The sequence below is a fragment of the Oryctolagus cuniculus genome, chromosome 19, assembly GCF_964237555.1.
Source record: "Oryctolagus cuniculus chromosome 19, mOryCun1.1, whole genome shotgun sequence".
NCBI lineage: Eukaryota > Metazoa > Chordata > Mammalia > Lagomorpha > Leporidae > Oryctolagus > Oryctolagus cuniculus.
This window is the reverse complement of record NC_091450.1, coordinates 59515831-59534844: the sequence shown is the minus strand read 5'-3', so window position 1 is coordinate 59534844 and position 19014 is coordinate 59515831. Positions and strand designations below refer to the sequence as shown.

Below are 19014 nucleotides of genomic sequence, written 5' to 3'. Positions count from 1 at the left end.
TTGAAATCTATACATATGTAATGCATATATATATACATATATGTAAAAATGTGAATTTATCCATAAGCTTTCTGAGTACTCTTTGTATAGGTAGTAAAATGGTTAGTAGAGTGGAGTGGATTAACGTGTCATCTTGATGTAAGCAGTGAATATCTTTGGGCATTTGATTTTTTTTTTTTTATCTTTTATTTAATGAATATAAATTTCCAAAGTACGTCTCATGGGTTACAATGGCTTTCCCCCCCATACCGTCCCTCCCACCCACCACCCTCCCCTTTCCCACTCCCTCTCCCCTTCCATTCACATCAAGATTCATTTTCGATTATCTTAGTATACAGAAGATCAGCTTATTATACCTTAAGTAAGGATTTCAACAGTTTGTTCCCACACAGAAACATAAAGTGAAAAATAATAGATGATTTTTTTTTAAATGATGATGAAATCAGATCAGACCTATTGTCATGTTTAATCCCAGTGAGAGTCAAGTTGGGAATTGATAGTTTCTTTTTTTTTTTTTTTTAACAGAAGATCAGTTTAGTGTACATTAAGTAAAGATTTCAACAGTTTGCACCCCCATAGAAACACAAAGTGAAATATACTGTTTGAGTACTCGTTATAGCATTAAGCCTCAGTGTACAGCACATTAAGGACAGAGATCCTACATGAGGAGTAAGTGCACAGTGACTCCTGTTGTTGACTTTACAAATTGACACTCCTGTTTATGGCATCAGTAATCTCCCTATGCACCAGTCATGAGTTTCCAAGGCTATGGAAGCCCCTTGAGTTCTCCGACTCTTATCTTGTTTAGACAAGGTCATAGTCAAAGTGGAGGTTCTCTCCTCCCTTCAGAGAAAGGCACCTCCCTCTTTGAAGACCTGTTCTTTCCACTGGGATCTCACTCACAGAGATCTTTTTGCCAGAGTGTCTTGGCTTTCCATGCCTGAAATACTCTCATGGGCTTTTCAGCCAGATCCGAGTGCCTTTAGGGCTGATTCTGAGGCCAGAGTGCTATTTAGGACATCCGCCATTCTATGAGTCTGCTGAGTATCTCACTTCCCATGTTGGATCACTCTCCCCTTTATTTATTCTATCGGTTAGTGTTAGCAGATACTAGACTTGTTTATGTGCTCCCTTTGACTCTTAGTCCTTTCATTATGATCAATTGTGAACTGAAATTGATCACTTGGAATAGTGAGATGGCATTGGCACATGCCACCTTGATGGGATTGAATTGGAATCCCCTAGTATGTTTCCAACTCTACCAATTGGGGCAAGTCAGCCCGAGCATGCCCCAAATTATACATCTCTTCCCTCTCTTATACCCACTTTTATGTTTAACAGGGATCACATTTCAGTTAATTTTCAACACTTAAGAATAACTGTGTGATAATTACAGAATTAAACCAGTCATATTAAGTAGAACAGACAAAAAAAAATACTATGAGGGATAATGTATTAAGTTGTCCATTAGCAGTCAGGGCTATGCTGATCAAGTCACCATTTCTCATAGTGTCCATTTCACTTCAGGAGGTTTCCTTTTTGGTGTTCAGTCAGTTGTCACCGATCAGGGAGAACATATGGTATTTGTCCCTTTGGGACTGGCTTACTTCACTCAGCATGATGTGTTCCAGATTCCTCCATTTTGTTGCAAATGACTGGATTTCGTTGTTTCTTACTGCGGTATAGTATTCTAAAGAATACATATCCCATAATTTCTTTATCCAGTCTACCATTGATGGGCATTTAGGTTGGTTCCAGGTCTTGGCTATTGTGAATTGTGCTGCAATAAACATTAGGGTGCAGACCGCTTTTTTGTTTATCAATTTAAACTCCTTTGGGTAAATTCCAAGGAGTGGGATGGCTGGGTCGAACGGTATGGTTATATTCAGGTTTCTGAGGAATCTCCAGACTGATTTCCATAGTGGCTTGACCAGTTTGCATTCCCACCAACAGTGGGTTAGTGTCCCTTTTTCCCCACATCCTCGCCAGCATCTGTTGTTGGTAGATTTCTGTATGTGAGCCATTCTAACCGGGGTGAGGTGAAACCTCATTGTGGTTTTGATTTGCATTTCCCTGATTGCTAGTGACCTTGAACATTTTTTCATGTGCCTGTTGGCCATTTGGATTTCCTCTTTTGAAAAATGTCTATTGAAGTCCTTGGCCCATCTCTTAAGTGGGTTGTTGGTTTTGTTTTTGTGGAGTTTCTTGATCTCTTTGTAGATTCTGGTTATTAACCCTTTATCTGTTGCATAGTTTGCAAATATTTTTTCCCATTCTGTCGGTTGTCTCTTCACTCTCCTGACTGTTTCTTTTGCAGTACAGAAACTTCTCAATTTGATGCAATCCCAATAGTTGATTTTGGCTTTGACTGTCTGTGCCTCCCGGGTCTTTTCCAGAAATTCTTTGCCTGTGCCAATATCTTGAAGGGTTTCTCCAATGTTCTCTAATAACTTAATGGTGTCAGGACGTAGATTTAGGTCTTTAATCCACGTTGAGTGGATTTTTGTGTAAGGTGTAAGGTAGGGGTCTTGCTTCATGCTTCTGCACGTGGAAATCCAGTTTTCCCAGCACCATTTATTGAATAGACTGTCCTTGCTCCAGGAATTAGTTTTAGATCCTTGATCAAATATAAGTTGGCTGTAGATGTTTGGATTGATTTCTGGTGTTTCAATTCTGTTCCATTGGTCTATCCATCTGTTTCTGTACCAGTACCATGCTGTTTTGATTACAACTGCCCTGTAGTATGTCCTGAAATCTGGTATTGTGATGCCTCCGGCTTTGTTTTTGTTGTACAAGATTGCTTTAGCTATTCGAGGTCTCTTGTGCCTCCATATGAATTTCAGCATCATTTTTTCTAGATCTGCGAAGAATGTCTTTGGTATCTTGATTGGGATTGCATTGAATCTATAAATTGCTTTTGGGAGAATGGACATTTTGATGATGTTGATTCTTCCAATCCATGAGCATGGAAGATTTTTCCATTTTTTGGTATCCTCTTCTATTTCTTTCTTTAAGGTTTTGTAATTTTCATCGTAGAGATCTTTAACGTCCTTGGTTAAGTTTATTCCAAGGTATTTGATTGTTTTTGTAGCTATTGTGAATGGGATTGATCTTAGCAGTTCTTTCTCAGTCAAGGCATTACTTGTGTATACAAAGGCTGTTGATTTTTGTGCATTGATTTTATATCCTGCCACTTTGCCAAACTCCTCTATGAGTTCCAATAGTCTCTTAGTAGAGTTCTTTGGATCCTCTAAGTACAGAATCATATCGTCTGCAAAGAGGGATAGTTTGACTTCTTCCTTCTTGATTTGTATTCCTTTGATTTCTTTTTCTTGTCTGATGGCTCTGGCTAAAACTTCCAGAACTATGTTAAATAGCAGTGGTGAGAGTGGGCATCCCTGCCTGGTGCCAGATTTCAGTGGAAATGCTTCCAACTTTTCCCCATTCAATAGGATGCTGGCTGTGGGTTTTTTATAAATTGCTTTGATTATATTGAGGAATGTTCCTTCTATACCCAATTTGCTTAGAGTTTTCATCATGAAAGGGTGTTGAATTTTATCAAATGCTTTCTCTGCATCAATTGAGATAATCATATGGTTTTTCTTCTGCAGTCTGTTAATGTGGTGAATCACATTGATTGATTTGCGAATGTTGAACCATCCCTGCATACCAGGGATGAATCCCACTTGGTCTGGGTGGATGATTTTCCTGATGTGTTGTTGTATTCTATTGGCCAGAATTTTATTGAGGATTTTTGCATCTATGTTCATCAGGGATATTGGTCTGTAATTTTCTTTCAGTGCTGCATCTTTCTCTGGCTTAGGGATTAAGGTGATGCTGGCTTCATAGAAAGAATTTGGGAGGATTCCCTCTTCTTCGATTGTTCTGAATAGTTTGAGAAGAAATGGGATTAGTTCTTCTTTAAATGTCTGGTAGAATTCAGCAGTGAATCCATCTGGTCCTGGGCTTTTCTTTGTTGGGAGGGCCTTTATTACTGTTTCAATTTCTGTTTCAGTTATGGGTCTATTTAGGTTTTCGATGTCTTCATGGTTCAATTTTGGTAGATTGCATGTGTCCAGGAATCTATCCATTTCTGATAGGTTTTCCTGTTTGCTGGCATACAGGTCCTTGTAGTAATTTCTGATGATTCTTTTTATTTCTGTGGTGTCTGTTGTTACGTTTCCTTTTTCATCTCTGATTTTATTGATTTGGGTCTTTTCTCTTCTTTTTTTAGTTAGTTGGGCCAATGGGGTGTCAATTTTGTTTATTTTTTCAAAAAACCAGCTTCTCGCTTGGCTGATTTTTTGTAATGTTTTTTTGGATTCAATCCTGTTAATTTCTTCTCTGGTTTTAATTATTTCTCTTCTCCTACTAGATTTGGGTTTGGTTTGCTGCAGTTTTTCTAGGTCCTTGAGGTGCGCTGAAAGCTCATTTATTTGGTACCTTTCCAATTTCTTGATATAGGCACCTATTGCTATAAATTTGCCTCTCAATACTGCTTTTGCTGTATCCCATAAGTTTTGATATGTTGTGTTGTTGTCTTCATTTACTTCCAGAAAGTTTTTGATTTCTCTTTTGATTTCTTGAATGACCCAGTGTTCATTCAGGAGCATGTTGTTCAGTCTCCATGTGTTTGCATACTTTCTGGGGTTTCCTGAGTTGCTAATTTCCAGCTTCATCCCGCTGTGGTCTGAGAAGCTGCATGGTATGATTCTAATTCTTTTAAATTTGCTGAGATTTGCTTTATGTCCTAGTATGTGATCAATCCTAGAGAAGGTTCCATGCGCTGCTGAGAAGAATGTGAAGTCTGTAGATGTAGGGTTGAAAGTTCTGTAGATATCTGTTAGATCCATTTGGGCAATAGTGTCAATTAAATCTGCTGTTTCCTTGTTGATCTTCTGTCCGGATGATCTGTCTATTTCTGAGAGTGGAGTATTGAAGTCCCCCAGTACTATTGTATTGGAATCTAAATCTCCCTTTAAGTCCCTTAACATATCTTTTAAATAGACCGGTGCCCTGTAATTAGGTGCATATACATTTATAATAGTTACATCTTCCTGTTGAATTGAACCCTTAATCATTATATAGTGTCCCTCTTTGTCTCTCTTAACAGTTTTTGTATTAAAGTTTATTTTGTCTGATATTAATATGGCTACACCTGCTTTTTTTTGGTTTCTGTTGGCATGGAATATCTTTTTCCAACCTTTCACTTTCAGTCTGCATGCCTCTTTGTTAGAGAGATGTGTTTCTTGTAGGCAACAAATAGTTGGGTTGTGTTCTGTGAGCCAGTCAGCTAAACGGTGTCTTTTAACTGAAGAATTCAGACCATTAATGTTCAATGTGACAATTGATACGTAGTGACTTTGCCCTGCCATTTTCCCGGAAATATTTTCTAGTATATGCTTTGAGCTTCCCATGCTCTTTTACTGGTAGGTGTTCTTCCTTTCCCTTCTTTCATATTGATGGCCGTGTTTCTGTGTTTCTGAGTGTAGCACATCTTTAAGTATCTTTTGCAGGGCCGGACGAGTGGCCACAAAGTCTTTCAATTTCTGTTTGCTATGAAAGGTCTTTATTTCACCTTCATTCACAAATGAGAGCTTGGCAGGATATAATATTCTGGGCTGGCAATTTTTCTCTCTTAGCACCTGTGCTATGTCTCGCCATTCCCTCCTAGCTTGTAGGGTTTCTGATGAGAAGTCAGCTGTGAGTCTGATTGGAGATCCTCTGAGAGTAATCTGACGTTTCTCTCTTGCACATTTTAGGATCTTTTCTTTATGTTTCACTGTGGTAAGTTTAATTACCACGTGTCGTGGTGAGGATCTCTTTTGGTCATGTTTATTGGGGGTTCTATGAGCTTCCTGTACTAGGATATCTCTGTCCTTCTCCAAACCTGGAAAGTTCTCTGCTAGTATCTCACTAAAAAGGCCTTCCAATCCTTTCTCTCTCTCCATGCCTTCAGGAACTCCTAGAACTCGAATGTTGGTTTTTTTAATAGTATCCTGTAGATTCCCAACAATATTTTTCAGGTTTCTAATTTCCTCTTCTTTTCTTTGGTTTGACTGTATGTTTTCCTGTGCTCTATCTTCTAAGTCCGATATTCTCTCTTCTGCTTCACCCATTCTGTTTTTAAGGCTTTCTAATGTGTTTGTCATTTGATCTATTGAGCTCTTCATTTCATTTTGATTTCTCTTGACTATTACACTTTCCTGTTCTACTAGTTTCTGAGTTTCATTTTGACTCTTCCTTAAAATTTCATTTTCACGAGAAAGATTTTCAATCTTGTCCATTAAGGATTTCTGTAGTTCAAGGATTTGCTTTTGAAAACTTCTAAATGTTCTTATCATAAATTTTTTGAAATCCGTATCTTGCATTTCTTCTATCTCATCATCTTCATACTCTTGGCTTGGGGTGTTTTGCTTATTTGGAGGCATCATAGTGTCATCGTTGATCTTGCTCCCTCTATTTCTGTGTTTGTTACTCGGCATAGTTAATTCTTCTTGCATCACTGTGCGCTTTTTTTTTTCTTTTTTTTTTTTTTTATACTGTGTCCGTGTTAAGTGGACTGCCTGCTGTTGGAGGAGCCTTGGAGGCTTGAGATGGGTGCGGCCTGAGAGCTCTGCCTGGTTCTTCCAGGTTAAGGGTGTGTAAAGGTGACACCCTCAGGTTATGTGTGGTAAATCTCTCTCTTTTTATTTATTTATTTATTTTATTTATTCAGGGGGTAAGTAACACTGCAGGGCAGGGCTGTGCAGAATTGATGGTATTTAGCTTCCAGTCTTTGGCTCCTCTGGACTCCCACTGGGTTGCCTAGGCTACTGAATTGTAGTGACTCAGTTCCTTAACTCTCCCCCACTGATATGTAAATCCAAAGAGGAGGCCTGCTCTTTGTCTCTTGGGAATTCTTCAAGTCTGGCAGCCTTGTAACCTTTGCAAGGTTAGGGGGAAGAGAAACCCCGAAGCTTTTTTTTTTCCTTCTTTCCGGTAGTGAGTTTGCTGCACTTTCCGGCCCCCCTCTAGATTCTGACCCCCGTTTCCCCACCAATGTCTCGGGTTATTGAGCTCACCTCCCCTTCCAGCGCCGATGTGTGGACTCGGAGCCCTGAGCGTCTCAAGTCTCCCCGCTGTTTTCTGTGTGGCGTGCACTCTCCTTGGAGCACTGTCGCGCAGACCCTGGGGCTTCTGTGGCTGGGTCCCGCGACTTTGCTTCCGTGCGGTGGGCGACCTTGTTCTCCCAGTAGGTCGTCCGATTCACGCCTGCTCCATTCAGAAGGGTTTCCCCTGCAATTTTTGTTTGGTTCTATTTTCTGCGGCTACCGTAACTCCCCTTTTATTAAACTAAATTTTCCCGGACTATCGGTGAGCGCCCTCACTATTCCGCCATCTTGGCTCCGCCCCGGGCATTTGATATTTTTTAAAGATTTATTTATTTATTTGAATGGCAGTGTTAGAGATAGAGATAGAGATAGAGAGAGAGAGAGAGATTCCATCTGCTGGGTCACTCCCTAAATGGCTGCAGTGGTTGGGGCTGGGCCAAGCCAAAGTTGGGAACCAGGAGCTTCTTTTGGGTCTCCCACCTGGGTGAGGGGCCCAAGCACTTGGGCCATCTTCTGCTGCTTTCCCATGTGCACTGTCAGGGAACTGGACTGGAAGCACAAAAGCTTGTACCCGAACCAGTGCTCCGTTGTAGGATGCTGGCATCACAAGAAGTGGCTTAACCCACTGTGCCAGAACTCCAGCCCCTTGAGCTCTTTTTAAACATTCCACATGTAAATGAGATCATGCAGTGTTTTTCTTCCTGTGTCTGTATTTCACACAGCAAGTCTTCCAGGTCTCTCTGTGCTGTGGCAAATGGCAGGATCTCCTACTTCTTTAAGGCTGACTAGTATCCCATTTCTCTCTCTGTCTCTTTCTCTCTCTGTCTCTCTCTGTCTCTGTCTCTCTCTCTCTCTCTCTCACACACACACACACACACACACACACACACACACAAAGTTCTTTATTCACCCCCTCACCAGTGAGCATGTTGGTTGTTTCTGTGCCTTGGCTGCAGTGAACATGAGGGTGCACGTATCTGCACAAGGCAATTCTCCCTCTTTGGGTCAGTAGCTAAGGGAAGGACTGGAAAGTCTACTTTTAAATTTCTTTGGGAGCCTCCATGGAGTTTTCCCATCCACATTCCCACCAGCCGTGTGCTGGGATTCTCTCTTCCCCACACAGATCAACAATACCATTTATGAGAATTGAAGCCTTAGTGTGGTCCCTGTTTGTGTAGCTGACAGTCCAGGGCTAGATTCTGAAAACATTGTTTCAGCTGGGGTCCGACCTCAGCTGTACTTTCACCTCTGCCATCTTCACTTTCCTCCAGGAAAAGGGGGTGCATTTGCTTGTCCTCATCCTGTCGTCCGCCTGTTCAGAAAGCCACACCTAACTGGGTGCTTGTGCGGCTGTCTCGTGTTGTTGCTGGGGAGAAGCAGGAGTGAACTGTGAAATCCTGACGTGCTGGTTTTCTTGCCGGTGTCAGCTCATGGATGGCAAATGGCCTGGAAGCCGTTCATGGTCTGAAGCTCTGGTTGCCGGATTTTCTGCTTCTGTAGTGAGGTGACAGCTCGTTTTCATTAAGAATGCTCTGGTTTTTCTGTGTGAATTCTTTAATTTCTTGGGGTGGAAAATTTGAGTTTCAAAGGCGTTAGATGCTCTGTCTACAGTTAGCGGTAGGTACTCTGGTCAACATGGACAGGATGTATTGGATTTTAGTGAAATAATGAGTGCCCTCCTCCCGCTGACCGGAGTGTCTGGGGTGAGAGTCTGGGTGTGTGGAGCAGATGTCAGTGGCCGCTGCGTGGGGCCTTGTGCTTGCTCCCCTTTGTTACATGGGTGCCTGGGCAGGTTGGAACAGGAGGATGCAAGCTGACCTCGTTTCTATGTACTACCTGGAAGAAATCATGTCCTGTCCCCAAGCCCCTTAAGCTTCCAGGATGCTTCAAAATGTTCAAGGAAAATGGAATTAAAAGAAAATTTTTTTTCAGTAAAAGACATTTTTGAGATTCATTAATAGATTTTCCATAATACACGTTTTTCATGAACTTTTTTAAGATTTATTTTATGTATTTGAAAGGTGAAGTTACAGACAGAGATAGAGTTCCATCTGCTGGTCCTCTGCCCAAATGGCCACAATGGCCAGGGCTGGGCCAGACTGAAGTCAGGAGCCAGGAGCTTCTTCCAGGTCTCCCATGGAGATTCAGGGACCCAAGCACTTGGCCAGCTTCTGTTGCTTTCCCATTAGCAGGGAGCTGGAACAGAAGTGGAATAGCTGGGATCTGAACCAGCAGCCATATGGGGTGTTGGTGTCGCAGGCACCAGCTTCACCCATGATGCCACAATGCTGGCCCCTTCATGAACTTTTTAAAGCCTCCTCAGTTGAAAAAAATCTTTAAAAAAAGGTACAAAGCATAGTAATGTGAATCTCCAAATATTAGCCACCAAAATTTAATACTTACCAAGATTTTTGTGCATTTACTTCATCTGTTGCTTTTTTTGTTTGAGTTATTTAAAAGAAAATCCTGGCCACATTGTGTCATTTCACATCTTCATACTTTAGTAAGCCTCTAAAAAATGGGCATGCTCATATATTACCACAATGTTAATATCATAGTTAAAAATTAATGTTTAGGGACTGGCACTGTGGTGCAATGGGTTAAGCCAAAGCCTCTGGCATTGGCATTCCAAATGGGTGCTGAACATAAGTCTTTTAAAAAATTAGATTTTGGTAGCATTTATAACCAGTGCATAATGAAATTTTCCAGATTATCCTTGAGTTAGTCTATCATGTTTCAAAGGGGATAATAATGCCTCTCCCCCACCTCTTTTTGTTTCAATAATAATTGAAGATTTTTTTAAAAGATTGATTTATTTTTTTGAAAGACAGAATTCCCAAGAGAGAGAGGTGGAGACAGAGAGATCTTCCATCCACTGGTAAACTCCCCAAATGGTTGCAGTGGCCAGGGGTAGAGCAGGCTGAAGCCAGGAGTCAGGAGCTTCATCCAGTCCCCCATGTGGATGCAGGGGCCAAGCACTTGGGCCATCTTCCAGTGTGCTCCCAGGCTATTAGCAGGGAGCTGGATCAGAAGTGGAGCAGCCAGGACTTGAACCAGCACCCATATGAGATGCCGGCACTGCCAGTGGAGGCTTCACCTTCTGTGCCACGGCACTGGACCCCCTCTTCACCCCTTCTTTTATAGAAATTTTGAGGGAAAGTATCATGTACCTATTTTGAATAAAAAGTATTGAAGTTCTTTAAATATACCAAGATCTCTTGCCTTCAAGGTTTTTTTTTTTTTTTAAAGATTTGTTTTTATTTATTTGAAAGGCAGAATAACAGGCTGGCACCACAGCTCACTAGGCTAATCCTCCACCTTGCGGCGCCGGCACACCGCGTTCTAGCCCCGGTCAGGGCACCGGATTCTGTCCCGGTTGCCCCTCTTCCAGGCCAGCTCTGTGCTATGGCCTGGGAGTGCAGTGGAGGATGGCCCAAGTCCTTGGGCCCTGCACCCCATGGGAGACCAGGATAAGTACCTGGCTCCTGCCATCAGATCAGCGTGGTGCGCCGGCACCAGCGCGCTAGCCGTGCCGGCCAATGGAGGGTGAACCAATGGCAAAGGAAGACCTTTCTCTCTGTTTCTCTCACTGTCCACTCTGCCTGTCAAAAAAAAAAAAAAGGCAGAATAACAGAGAAAGAAAGAGGGAGAGACAGAGAGCAATCTCCTATCCACTGGTTTACTCCCCAAATACCTTTAATGACCAGTGCTAGGCCAGGCTGCAGCCTGGAGCTCCATCTGGGTCTTTCATGTTGCTACAGAGGCCCACAAACTTGGGCTAGCCTCTGCTGCATTCTCAGGCACATTGGCAGGGAGCTGAATTGGAAATGGAGCAGCTGGGACTCCAACCGGTACCCAAATGGGATACTGGCATTGCTAGTGATGGCTTTACCCACTATGCCACAATGCCGGCCCCTCCTTCCAGATTTTGTAGTCTGAGGAACACAGCATGGTACTTGGCCTGCATGAGTGCTCAGAAAAATGCAAGTATGGGTAAAGGCAAGGTCTTCTTCCCTTTAAGGAGTTTGTGTCCCAAAAGCTGTATCTTTACTTCTCAACCTTTAAAAAAACAAACAGCTGGGAAAGTGCTGTTTGGTCGCAGGCACACTCCTCCCCCCGTCTTGCCTGCTGGCTGCCTTGGAACTTGGTGCAGACACGTTTCCTGGGCCAATGGAAACCTCGTCGAGGAGAGTGCCTTGATGTTGCCTCCATCCTTAGGCCCTCACATGGAGCAGCTACTGCTGAATGTCTGGATCCACTGAGGGACGCCCTGCACAGCCCTCGCCTCCATGGTCCATACCTGTCTACCTCGGAGTGCTCAGGAAATACCGCAGCTGCCCGTTCTGTTTAATGAGCCTTTATCTTGTGTTTGTGTTCTCTTCAGAGAAGAAGGATGTGACTCAGAGCCTGGAGAACTACACCTCCAAGTGTCCTGGGACCATGGAGCTCATCACTCTCCCAGATGGCCTCACCCTGACCCTGTGCCCTTCACCAAGCTCCCCATTGTCAGGTAAGGTGGGCGGGGCTTCTCCCACCCCACGTGTAGAGATCTTGAGAAGAACTCCATGTTTTCCTGGATGACCGCCATCCTGGGATATGTGGACGCGAGAGATTGGACCTGTGATGTCCCACAGTGGCCCCAGGCACTTGCCTGTTCAATGGCAGAGCCACGTCCAGATCCAGGTCTGCCTGGGCTGTGACTGAGACTAGTCTGACCTTGTCACTCTCCTACTTACAAGGTTCCAGTCAGCTCCTTTTCCTTGGGCCACGTGGCCCAGCAGCACAGGAATGGGAGAAACTTCTGGAACATGCCAGGAGCTTTCCGGCCTCAGTGCCTTTGCACGTGCTCTGCCTATTGCTGGCATTCATTGTCCTCTCCCTGACTTTGTCTGGTGTTAACCCGTTCCTTTATTCATTTATTTTAGAGAGATTTTTTCTTTCTTTCCTTTTTTAATTAGGCAGGTAGCGTTACAGACAGTGAGAGAGAGAGAAAGAGAGAAAGGTCTTCCTTGTGTTGGTTCACCCCCCCACCAAATGGCCGCCACGGCCAGTGCTGCACCGATCTGAAGCCGGGAGCCAGGTGCTCCTTCCTGGTCTCCCATGCAGGTGCAGGCGCCCAAGCACTTGAGCCATCCTCCACTGCCTTCCTGGGCCAAAACAGAGAGCTGGACGGGAAGAGGAGCAACCTGGTCTAGAAACCAGTGCCCATTTGGGATGCCGGTGCTGCAGGTGGAGGATTAGCCAAGTGAGCCATGGTGCTGGCTGAGATTTTTCTTTCTATAATTAATTTGAGGGACATAGAAATAGACAGAGATAGATAGATAGATAGATAGATAGATAGATAGATATGGATTCTGTCCTCTAGTTCACTTTCCAAATGACTGCAATGGTCTAGCTCAGTCCTGAAGCACAGAGCCAGGAACTCAGTACAGGTCTCCAACAGGGGTGTCAGGAACCCCTTCACCTGAGCTATCACCACTGCTTCCTGGGGTCTGCGTTAGCAGGAAGCCAGAGTCAGCTCGGTATTGAACCTAGGCACTCAAATGTGGGAACCAGATATCTTAGGTGGGGGTTAGGGTTAGTGTCTTGACCACTAGGCCAAATGCCTACCTCCCTTCCCCCACACTGTTTCTGTAGACTCACAGCCAGCTCAGTTGCCTTCTGGGTGCAAAGCCAGTCCTCTGGTTTCCATGGTACATTGGTCACCTCCGTCATGACATTCACCACCATGTGTGGTCCAGGAATTGCCTTCCTGGACAGGTGACCATCTCTCCTGCTGGGTCTAGACTTGAGATGGTGGAGGCCTGTGACTCCTACAGAGTAGGCACCTGTAGAAATGGATGAACTGACCTCAAGTGATTTCCGTGTCCCTGACCCATCTGAAGACTGAAAAGAAGCTTGAGACGTGGCTTTGCCGCTGATGGGGGTGCTGTGACCCCAGGTGTCTGTGGAACCAGTCCCCACGGGGTTGGGCTGCTGGTCCCTGCCCTGCCCCCCACATTGAGAACAGCCCCAGGGCATGAGGTTTCCATGAGCATCTTGTGCAGCAGGAGTGCGTGGCATGGGGCTGCTCAGTGTCTCTCTCCTCATAGCTCATTGAAGGCAGGTGTGGTATAGCCAGAGCTGTGTGACCCCCCAGAGCTGGGTGGGCAGGGCCACCTGGCACACATATTCCTGGCAGGTGTCTGAAGGGCACTCTTGAGGCAGCTGCTCAGCTGGAGGTGGCCAGGGCAGTGCCCACAGCCTGGGCTGCAGCCTGAGGGCTTGCTCTGGCTGCCAAGGGCTCTGTCTCGGGAGGGATGTGCAGCAGTGAGGCACGGGTGGGCCTGAGGAGGCCACAGCTGCTCTGCTGTGCCCCCTGCCTGCTGGGAAGGGAGGGCTTCCTTGTGGGCTTCGCTCTAACTAAGGCTTCGAGTGGAATCTGTTTGATTTGGGATTAAGGGCACGATTCATTTTTTTAAAATAAAAGACTAGAAAAGCCTTTCTTAATAATTTTTATCTGCATCGTGGCTTGGATCATTTTTAAATTTAGAAAACCTTGTATAATAGGGCACTCCGCAGTTCATGGAACGTTCTGGGCCGTGTGCGGATCTCTGAGCAAGCAGGACTCTCATCAGTGAAGCTGGAAAGGGTTGTTCCTCACAGGGCATGGCCACCAAGAAGGGACTTGATCTCCCAGAGACGCTGGAGGGGAGGGAGGCTGAGCCATCCAGGCAGCCCTGGAACTGAGATTTCAGGCCTTGGGTTTGTTCTCCACTAACCTGGGGCCTTGGACAAGGACATAGCCTCTCTGAGCTTTGTTCTCAGGTTTCCCACAGGCTTAGAAATGCCCCTTCATGGGCTGTTTGGTTTTATTTCACCATGACTCCTACGTACAGCAACACCAGCATAGTTCCTGGTCCATAGGAAACACAAAATGAATCTCCGTTGTCTTTTTTCCTTTTTTTTTTTTTAAGGTTTTTGAATTTGTTTATTTGAGAGCTAGAGTTACTGACAGAGAGAAAGGTATTCCATTCACTGGTTCATTCTCCACATGGCTGCAGCGGCCAGAGCTAGGCTCATCTGAAGCTGGGAGCCTCCTCAGGGTCTCCCACGCAAATGCTGGGGCACACACATTTGGGCTTCTTCCACTGCCTTCCCAGGCCATTAACAGAGACCTGGATCGAAAGAGGGGCAGCCAGGACTTGAACTGACGCCCATGTTGGATGCTGGCCCTGTAGGCAGAGCTTAGCTCACTATGCCACAGCACCAGCCCTTTGTTTTTCTTTCTAAAAGATTTATTTGTTTGAAAGGCAGACTTAGAGAAAGAGAGGTCTTCCATCTGCTGGTTCATTACCCGAATGGCCACAACAGGCTGGGCCAAGCTGAAGCCAGGAGCTGGGAACTGCATTCAGGTCTCTCACATGGGTGACAGCTGCCCAAATACCTGGGCCATCTTCCACTGGTTTCCCAGGTGCTCCCAGCAGGGAGCTGGATCAGAGGTGAAGCAGTCGGGACTTGAACCAGCGCCCAAATAGGATGCAGGCCTTGAAGGCTGCTGCTTAACCCACTGAGCTACAACACTGGCCAAGTTTCCTTCTTGGAGACATTTTTATACCCACACTTCCCAACAGTACATGGATCACATAGGCCTGGTGTTGTATCAGAGTGACAGCAGCAGCTCCTTGCCTCGCATTCTCGTCACTCCATGTTCAGGACAAGAGAGAAGGAAAGGTAGGGTCCATCCTCTCAGGGGCCTTTACAAGTGTCCCTATGCTTTCCACCGTCCCAGGTCCACACCCTTGAACTATATGACGGAGGTGAAGCCTCAGGACTGTTGGCCAATGGGGCGGAGTGGGGGAGTGGACGTTAGGAGTCAGCCCTCAGTCCAGGACCCATGTCGTGCATTGTAACCCACTCAGCCTGCCATGCTGCCCCAGGCACAGAGGCCAGTTTTCGTGTCCAGACTGCCATGCTGTGGGGCAAGACAGCACACTGGTGGGAGCTGCCCTTCCCTCCTCTGAGAGGGAGGCCTTGGACAGGAAGCTCCGCCACAGAGTGGGGGTGTGCTCTGTTTTGTGAGCTGTGTTGCCTCTTCCTGAACTCGTGACATGTTCTGCCTAGGAGGGCTGGGTCTGGGGGCCTGTGTTTTTATCCAAGACTAATTTTCATGCACAGACACACATTCGCTTACTTTAATGTGCTTGCCAGCTTTTGCTTTTGTGCTGTTCTCCTAAGTTTTCCCTGCTTGGAAAGATAAGGAATTAGGACAAACGTGATGTCCTTGCTCTGTAATTCTTCAGCCTCTAATCTTTTTCTTCTCCTTGTCCAAGTAAGATCTTTCTTCTCCAGAGATATGCCCCGGGTCATGCTTCTGGAACAGGCTGTGTGGGCTTCCTCCTCTGAATCCCTCTCTGTCACAGGCCTCTGATGCGTAAGCACTTCCCTGGGCTTCAGGAAGGAGGAACTGTAGCTAACAGTTATTGATGTAACTTCTTAAGGCCAAACATTAATAACTTCCCTTAATGTAAAATTGGAAAAACCATAGGATTCTGCCCAGTAGACTTGTATCCAAACTCTGTTTTCTGTAATTAATCGTGTGGTTGCGAAAGAACCATTTAGCTTTTCCGTGCCTTCATCTCCTCCTCCCAAAGTGAGGCCGCTGGTGCTGAGCTCCTGTGAGGACTGAGTGAGACGCTGGGGAAGTGCAGTGTAAGCAGCAGAGGTCTCTGCAGGTCTGTGTTCTCCTGGAAGCTCCAGGGAGCTCTTGCACTGATTAAAGTGACTTTACCGTTTCCTGCCAGTTAATGCTTTTGCCTATACATACAAGTATTAAGTTATGTCAGCTGAATTAAATCCATTGTTCCCTATGAAATGAAATGTGACTTTATTTACTCTTGAAAATTCATGTTACTTAGAGCTAGAGCTAGGAAATGAGGAGTGGTTGTGTTGGTCCACGTGTCTCTCATCTGATTGTCTATCCTCTCTCTCTGTCTCTGTCACTCTCACCCTCTCATCTGTCCATCCATCCATTTATCCATCTTCCTGTCTTTCTCTCCCCATCTGTCTTTATCTAATCTATCTATACACCCACCTACCTTTCTGTTTGCCCATCTGTCTATATATCTGTCGATTACCAATCTATCTGACCATCTTTCTATCTATCCATCTTTCTATCTACCCACTGTCTGTCCATCCACCCATCTATCCATCTGCCTACTTTGCTATATGTATACTTATGATGTCCTGTAATATATTATTATATGATAAACTCCATCCTATTGTTATTGTAATGCTTCCATCATTCCTGATTTGGCCAGTGGGGGCCCCTTCAAGAAGTCTGCTGTGTCCTTTGTCACATGCGTAGGGTTCATCTTATCTAACACTTCCCCTGCTCCAGCCCTGCAGTCAGTTGCAGCCCAGCCCAGTGGGCTGTGTTCCAGGTGTCTCACATCTACAGCCCCTTCTCTGGTCGTGAGGACCCTGCCCTCCACTCTCGTGAACAGCTACTTCTCTGTTTTCTTGTCTGTCACCTGTTGTTGTCCTATGTGTCTCCCTGTGTAGCTCTGCCTGCCTCTGCTGGGGTGCTGCTGGACCCAGCCCATGGGCCCTTCCTGCTCTGCCTGAGCCTCGTCACCCGTGCTGGGCCAGTGCAGGCACCCACCTGGCTCTGTCCTGTCTGGTGGCATCAGGACTGACTTGTTAGGGGCGGGAAGGGAAGGGGGTGGGTGCTGCTGGATGCATTTGGATCAATGAAGACACTCGGCCTTAGACTCTTAATCTAGCATGCTTGGCTCGCCTAGAAATGGTTCAAGTGGTTATTGTGTGGGTACTATTCTGCCTTATTTCCTAGAGTGTTTGCAGCAGCACACATAAATATACATTAAAAATAGTCCTGCCAGAGTGATGGGAAAGCAAGGGCGCGATGGGAAAATAAAAGGACAAGTTCTGTTAGTACCTAGAAGTCTTAAGGTACCATGTGAGGGCTGGAAAGGGCAAAGCATGACCTGGCTGTGGCCAACAAGAAGTCAGCCTGCTGGATGCTGAGGTCCTCTGTCTCATGAGCAGACAGCTCCAGTCCCACTGGGGAGACACGTCTTCGTGGTGACAAGGCTCATGGGGTCTCAGTGAGATGACCTTGGGCTTTACAGTTGTGGGAGGAGAAAGTAGGAGGCCCAGGCTTCCTCTGGGAGGGAGCTGCATGGTTCCCACCCCTCACCTGGTGGCCAGAGCTGCTCCCATGGCCTTATCTCTGGGAGGTGGGGGTGGAGGGACATGCAGGTGCATTGCCAGCAGTGTTGCTATCATACCTGTTCTCCCCCATCCAAAGAGGTTTCCTTAGCAATATTCCTGAGCTGATCCACCACCTTGCCAAGACTATCTCCCAGGAGAGACACCCCCCAACCCCCGCCATGGTTTCAGAGCCAGCATCTCTTGCTGTCATCCATGTCCAGCCATGGGATTTGGGGCTGTGCACTTAATCTCTTGTTTGATAGCTGGTTATGTGGAGATCATACTAACAGCACCCAAGCTGACGGTGGATGTGATGCATCAGTGAGACCACACAGATGAAGTGTGGGGTTGGTTCTGAGGGTCTGTGAGCCAACCACTCCAGGGAGGCAGGGTAAGGGTCAGGTGGCACTGACAGGAAAGCAGGGCTGCTGTTGGCCTCTGACCTCCTGAGCCCAGGGCAGCCCAGCCTGCTGGTTGCAGTAGCAGTGGGGGCTCATCCTGGGCCTTGTCTGTGGGGCCAGGGGAAAGCGGCTGTGCCCCCATCCTGGGGTGGGGGTGTTCCTGGGCCTTCCTGGGCTCACTGTGTGTGGCATTCGGCTGCCTTGCCCTGCTGCTGACTTTGAGTGCTTTCCCTTCCTTTGGTTCATCTCCTCTGACCTATCCACTTTTGTTCCCACACCTCCTGTCTCCCTGAGGCCAGGCCAGCATGGCTGCTGACATCTTTGAGCCATTTGTCACAGGCGTGTGAAGCTGTTGAACCTCCCCGCCAGCCTCCAGCCACAGACAATGAAAGAGCTTGCTGGGTCAGAACGTGTCGGCCAAGAGCCCCTTCATCTACTCGTCGGTCATCACACACGACAGCAAGGAAGAGTGCAACAAAAAGATAGGTAGGCCCCGTGGCCCCAGCTCTGTCCCCCCGCCCTGCCTCCCACTGCCCCTGGCGCCTCTGGATGTCAGCGCAAAGCTCCAGGCTGGCCACCTGTGTGCCTTTCCTCCCACGGAAGCTTGTCTGGTTTGCTGCCTTTGGCAGGCAGCTGCCCGTGGAGCTGAGTTTTAAAGCTCTATTTCATTGACGGCATTTTCAGGAAAGTCCCAGGAACTGGAAAGAGCTGTGTTTATTGAGACTTAACACAGATGATGTCAGAGTGGCAGTGGAGACAAGCGTGATCTCACACGGTCCGTGCTGACTTCCCACCCAGCAGAGAAAGCTCTGCTCTGGGGTTGGGCCGTGTCCCTGGTGCCGTTTCCCCGTGAACGTGGGGAGAGGGGGAGCAGAACCCTGGTTCTCTTGAAGACCTCGCCTCTGCCCTTCTGGCTCCAAGCTCCCCGCCCCTTCCCAGGCTGCAACCACTCATGTCTCTCCTGTCACTGACCCAGGGCACAGTGTGCCCCAGGCCCTCCCTGTCCTCTGTCCAGGTGTCCTTTGCAAGGCCTGGCCGTGGCTTGAGCTGTCTCCCTCACTGCCCTGGAGACAGACACCAGGGTCCCCTTGCATGTGGGGCGGGGATTGCCTGTCATGCTGGTTGGCCTGTGCGTCCCCATGACAGATCTACAGGGGCAGGGGCCTGCATTTCCTAGACAAGGAGCCCAAGCTTAGGGAAGGCCGGGCCCTGCCCAGAGGCCGACTGCCCTGGGTCCCCTCCTGGTGTGGAGGCCCAAGGCTGCTGGCAGCTCTCTCGCTCTCGGTTTTTGATCCTCAGCACTTTCT

General features: G+C 46.6%; 1 protein-coding gene across 1 annotated transcript in view; it reads left to right on the top strand.

The window, feature by feature from the left end:
* The window catches only part of LOC127489808 (trafficking protein particle complex subunit 9), a 99183-nt gene that overhangs the window by 6309 nt on the left and 73860 nt on the right, over positions 1 to 19014 (top strand). Inside the window, exon 2 of the mRNA XM_070063800.1 lies at positions 11479 to 11604. Coding sequence (XP_069919901.1) covers positions 11535 to 11604 — 70 coding nt within the window. The 5' untranslated portion in view covers positions 11479 to 11534. The remainder of the gene's footprint in view (positions 1 to 11478; positions 11605 to 19014) is intronic.